This window comes from Nestor notabilis, unplaced genomic scaffold (genome assembly GCF_000696875.1).
Source record: "Nestor notabilis isolate BGI_N333 unplaced genomic scaffold, ASM69687v1 scaffold13924, whole genome shotgun sequence".
In the NCBI taxonomy this organism is placed as follows: Eukaryota; Metazoa; Chordata; class Aves; order Psittaciformes; family Psittacidae; genus Nestor; species Nestor notabilis.
The window spans coordinates 155425-161662 of record NW_009925595.1 but is presented as its reverse complement, the minus strand read 5'-3'; the positions used below and the strand labels follow the sequence as shown (position 1 = coordinate 161662).

General features: G+C 37.8%; 1 protein-coding gene across 1 annotated transcript in view; it reads right to left on the bottom strand.

The window, feature by feature from the left end:
- Positions 1-720: 720 nt before the first annotated feature.
- ABCA13 (ATP-binding cassette, sub-family A (ABC1), member 13) overlaps positions 721-6238 on the bottom strand; it is a gene marked incomplete at its 3' end in the record, with an annotated part of 141259 nt that continues 135741 nt past the window's right edge. Inside the window, exons 51-52 of the mRNA XM_010013136.1 lie at positions 3902-4052; positions 721-898 (exon numbers count right to left, since the gene is read on the bottom strand). Coding sequence (XP_010011438.1) covers positions 721-898; positions 3902-4052 — 329 coding nt within the window. The remainder of the gene's footprint in view (positions 899-3901; positions 4053-6238) is intronic.

Here is a 6238-nt window from a genome sequence, read left to right as displayed (position 1 = left end):
TAATTCGTGCTGATGATGAATCTGTCTAGAAAAGGATTTGATCTTTGAAGTTAGTGCTTCAATAGACAACTTAACAACAACACATCCTGTAAGTCACCTACCTCCTTGCCAATTTATTAAAAACCAAAGTGAATGTATGTTTCTTTCCACATCAAAACCTACTCTCTAGAATTTATGTGTGTGTGCACGTTAACGTAAACACTCACCTGGTAAATGTTCAGAGGTAGGCTTTGAGTGCCTTATTATAGGCAGGAGGGTATGAGAAAATAACAGCTTAGATTTCCATACAGATGCTATTCCAAAGCATTCCCAGGCTTTATTTTCTTTATAGGCAACTAAAATGCACACTGTCTCCAGGCACCAGCCATCTCCGAGTTGAAACACAGCAGCTGTTCAGCACTCGACAGCAGTGCCACAGTCAGAAAGGCCCGCTGACAAAAACATTTATTTTCCTCTGAGATAGCTGCATTTCAGCTTTTGATGAAGGTAAACCAGAGAAGCTAAATATAATTTGCAGGAGCCCTTTGATGCCTTGATTGCAAACATACGGCAATAAAGTCTGCTCTGTAATCTATACAGACAAAAAGTTAAGATAACTGAAAGAACGGTCTCTATATCACAAATATGAAAATAACGCACAGGAGGCTGCCTGCAAAAAATAGTCTAAGCCTACACCTAGATCATCTTAGGTGCAGAATAATCAATAAGACTAATATTTACCTTCTCTCAGTGCGCCACAGTAACATAACTCATCTCTAAATAACACAGAATCAATTCGATCCACTTGAAGCAGAACTCGTACGTGAATTACCACACCACTTGAGGAACGGTTCCCTAAATGGTTTTGAGAACTGCCATGGCAGTAGCTGTTTGCTAATTGCCCAGAGGATAGCTGGATCTGAACATAAAGTGGAAGCTCTTATGTACACCAATTATTCCTAAATAGTTCTGCATTTGAAATGGGTTTTATGAATGCCAGATATTTCAGAGAGTGTGCTATTCCAACGTTATCTAGAGAGAAACTATAGGAAGCCAGGTTACCTTTGTGGCTCCTCACCAAATACAGACAGGAGGCAGCATTTGCTGTAGTGTTCATTTACATGCACACATGCAGAGAGACACCCTGCAGGCACAGCACAGAAATCTGTTGGTATGGTCATGCTTCCTGCAATCTGGAAAACTTCCCTGGCACGTGAGAAAAGCTCAGTGCTGCATGGGACAGTTTTTGTAAGAAATCCAGGCCTGTAAGCACACTACAGGTCTCTCCATTCTCAAGGTTCCACATAGCTCCTGGTCCTGCTTCTCATCCTCCAAAACAGTTGCTAATTGGAGGCTAATTGACCGAAGGAGTTAGAAATCAAGCAATGACAGCGGGATTCATGTGCACACGCACACACACATTCTCCTCTGCTACCTGGTGTTGACAGGGCTTGCAGAGTGTAAGATTAAAGCATTAAGAGTCCACTGTAATGCATAGATCAGTTCACACTTCTCAAAGCTACTATCTCCAGTTGTCTGAAAATGAGGTATTACCAATAAGAAGGTGTCTGCCAGTGCCACCTGAACAGCTTTTCCTCACAGCTGCCAGTACTAAAATAAAACAATAGCCAACAGTCTGCAGCTCCAGGAGGCAGAAAGTTAGCACAGCACTAAAAGCCCTACTTGTCTCTCACTCAAAGACACCCTTCTTGGCAAATTCAAGTCAGTTACAAAAGTAAGTCTTCCAGCAAGGCTGAAGCAATTATTTTTGCTGTGGGAAAGTCCTTCTTAGTCTACATCATAATGTCATATCTCCATAGCTCTCAGACAATCACCATCTGCCTGGGTTTATGTGCCTCAGCCTATTCACAAATGGGGAATATGCTTAATTTATAGTCTGGATATGTATATGACTCAAAGTATGCAAGTTAAGAGAGTCCCACAAAATTTAATTAGAACTATGTACTTCTATCATTCAGGTGCGTATGAAATTTCCATTATTAGGATGCCTTAGAAACTACTTCATTTATAGTATATGGTGTACCATTTGGACATGTGCATTACAAAAATATATTGTCTTTTGTTACAAAAATGAAAAAAAAAAGGTTAAAAATCATGTTTAGAATGCTTTAAGAGCACTGCTGCATAATTAAACAATCAAATTTTAATTTTAAATTACTTTTAAGACAGCATTCAAAACATCTGTAAGATACATGGGTACTTAACAGCATCTTTTTGAATGACTACAAAGCTCTAGAGAAGATGTTGCCACCTTTGTGTCTATTAAAGTGCTATGATAAGTGCTAGTTATGATAAGCTTTTAGCCCAGCTGTTAGAGGAGCTGTCAGTTCATGGAGAAAACAGGTAATCAGAGTTGAAGGTTTAATGCAATAACAATTATCCCTTAATATATATCTTTTAGATCAAGTGAAACATACTCAAGTTTTCAGTACTTTGCTATCACGGATGAACTATGAAGAGCAAACAACTGAACAAGAGACTGTATCATGATTTCTAAGCAGCCTGCAAGAAATGTAGTGTTCAAACAGTTAAAAGTCCAGCCAGGCAGGATACTGCCCAAGAGAAGGGTAGAAGATTGGTAAGAATTTTTTATTTCCCCTAGTCTCTCATCCAGAAACAACCAAGTGATCAGCTTAACACAGGAAAAAATCAAAATGCTGCCTGTCCTGATGCTGTTATTGGAGTATCATGGCAGTTACTTCTGAATACTCAATGTCTGGTTGCAGGAATCATACCTTTTTCTGAAGCAGAACCTAGCTGCTGAGGAAATAAAGCTACAAAGAATCGGAAGGTGGCCCTCTCAAATACAGGCAAGCAGCTGTCTGTAAAACACTTAGTGGACCCTGAGGCAATATCCAGGAAAATGCTGGATAGGTAGAAAAAACAGGTATTTTAGTCACATGTAGTTTTGCTTCTGGAAAAAGGAAAACAACAGATGGCATTCTGGAGGTTATGACAACAATTCTAGAGCTATAGTAATTGCATAGAACCAATTTATACAGCGGGAATGACAGACACTGTTTTCGTATCACACTCCAGTATTCTCATGTTAGTAGAGATGCAATTAAGCACAAGAGACTGAGCTGCTCAAGTCCAGGTCAGATGAGAAAATTCCCATCTGCAGACACAGCAAAAACCCACATTTTACACTATATCCATTTGGTACTTAAATTTTGGAATTGGCTGACTGATTGCCTCATAACAGAAAAAGAACAGTTTGCTAGTCAGCACAGATACATCTGTATCTGTAAATTCAAAACCCTTCAGTGACATTCCCAGATATTGTCATCATCTGTGCTAGGAAGCTCTTAAAGCATTTTCTGACATGGGTTTGGCCTCTTCTCCTTGGACAACCCTAGGCCTTGTATGGTAGCTGGAATATTCTAGGGACTGCTTCTAGCAGGTGGTTTGAATGCAGCAATCATCTTGTGATGTTTAAGACATTTACTAGTAGTGTGTTGACAGCTGCCACCTCAGTACCCAGATGTTTAGTCTATATAATCATCCAACAATTTTTAATTCCTTCACAGTTAAATCCCATCTCTGAAGAGTTTTTCAGAGATGCATGATCCAAACATGTAGTGTTCCCTCCCACTTCTCCAAGTGTGATAATGAAGATGTTGAACCATTCACAGACTCCTTAAGAGTTGATATATCGTTTGAATTGGTGTTGTTTTACTATCCTCTGTGATATTACTGCACTTTGAACCTGGCATAACAGACAGAAAAAAAAAACCCATATTGTTTAAATAAAGTAGCTGTAATGAAAAATCTTATTACTAAAGCTGCTAAGATGAAATATTAGATATTCCCTCATGTAAAAAAACAGTACAACTGTTTTACAAACTCCACAGCCCAACCTGGCTTCAGCTCCTCCTGCAAATCTCTTCTGGGAAGGTACCTTATGGATATCATGTTTTGGAATTCCACGCAGTGTGCAGTAATAATAAAGATGCTCCCAACCCGTTAAAAATTCATCCAAGGCATCTTGCTGTGGACAATAGCCAATGAGAATGCCTTCAGAGCTGGCAGACAATATATCCATTTCAGACCTGTTTAAAGAAAAAGCAAAACCTTGAATGTTGTTTAAAGAAAAAGCAAAACCTTGAATGTTGTTTAAAAAACACACAGCCCTGGGTTTCAACCTTGGGATTACAGAGTCTCCCAAACAAAACCACTTACCCTCAAACTCCATAGGTAAAAGAGTTTGAATCTCTTCACTGTGATTACTTACCACAGAACCTCAAACACACAGTCCATGCTTCTTGTCCCTTCCAGGTTAGCACTGCCACCCATGTGTCACTATTCTAGCAGTGTGTGTATGAAGATGAACAGATCAACGCAGGAGGACAGATCTATGAGAATTGATTCTTGCCAGGTTTGCCTCCCTTACCTCTTTGGTAGATCCTGCTCTAAGGAGACATTTCAAAACCATACTGCCTGCATCACATTCAATAATGAAGGGGTGATAGTTGAGAGAGAAGGAAATGTTGCTGTGTATTCTTTATGCACCTGTGAGCACATATATGAATGCATGCATTCTCTGAACAAGAGTAAAACAAAATGAAGAATATTAAAGGCTAGTACATTAAAAGACAATACAGGAAAAAATATAAAATGATCCTGATTTAAGAGACTTTGGCCATCACTTGGTAGCTGCACAGCATTGCTTGAAATTACATTCAGTGCTAAGAAGCAAACTTGATTGCAAGGGTGTCTCATTACCCATAATGACACTAATCTATCCTATTTATTCCAACATCTAATTCCACATTCAATGATGCTGATTTCTGTGTACAGAAAAGACCTGTCAAAATTGAGATAGATACTTAATAAAAAATCTGAGCTTTGAAAGAAAAAGGGTTGTAAAAGGTTCTGAGTAACAGAATGGTTTTCCCCTTAATGGTTTTCTATATTTCTGGTTAAGAGAACTAGATACACAATTAATCATTTAGACACAAAGTAAATATGTTAGATGCAGGATTTACAAATAGCAGTACTAGTGAAAATACAAATATGTATCTCCTGCTAACAAGATTCAGGAGTCTGGAGAAAAAAAGAAAACACAAATTCTGCATTTTACATAATCAACCACAGCATCAAAATATATTTCAATGCTATCAAAAGGTAAGTTAACATGATTATGATGAACCTTGCTGGGGACTAATTAGAATTGTCCTCTGCTCTTAATGGCAAAGATAAAAATTTTAATATTTTTGTAGGTTTGGATGCTGCCAATGAAGTTAACTGCCTGTAGACATTTCTCTAGACAGAGACTTAGGAAAAAAGAAATAGATAATACAGGAAAGGGGTTAACAAAGTGTACTTCTTCAGTAATTTATATCCACTAATCGGTTATTTGAAATAATGTATATACAGAATTTTGCCAGCTCAGCCTCCAGCCATACCTAAATCAAATCAAATTGATTTTTTTAAGGTTATCTTTACCATAAAATATGGATTTATTAATGCTGATTTTTTTGCATAACCTGTCAGAAGCAATGGATTCTTTATTTAATGAACACGAACATACTGAAACACTATCCACAGTGAAATGCTATCTAGATTCTGCTGTACACAGAGAGATGTGTCTGAAGTTTGTTTTGCTAGGAAGATTCAGGCATAATAACAAGGTTTTCTTTTAGTGAAGCTGCTGTCTTTGAAGAACAAATCACACTCAGGGGCAATTTCAGGGACATTTACTCAGCATGAAGCCTGTAGCTGACCCTGTAGCTGGATAGAAACATCTAGTCTGGAATGGGTCCATACCATGAAGAACAAAAAATAAGTATTCATGGCTGCAAAAAATAACAGACATCTAATGCTCTTTAGCTAGAACTATATTAGACAGGAAATGAAAACACTGTGTCCCCAGTCCTAATTGTACAGATACGATTTTAGTGTTGTGCCGCCAGTAGAGCACACAGCCTTAGACAAACAATATCCCACTCACTGACCTTTAGCTTTCATAAAAGAAGAGTACAGAGACAATAGATAATTTAATATTCTTCCTCAATTTGGTCCTTATCTTGCAACTGCATCCATTAGTGCTGACCTTGAACACTTAAAGAGTTCCCATTAATAAAGAGATTCTAATGTATTTATTAAAGAACTCATGGACATATTTTTTTTTTTCCATCTCTGTTTCTCTCAAAGCAGAAAAAAATCTGACCAGAAGAGAAAAAAAAAAAAAAAAAAAAAAAAAGCCGTATAAGGATTCTGGTCTTTTATTCAGACA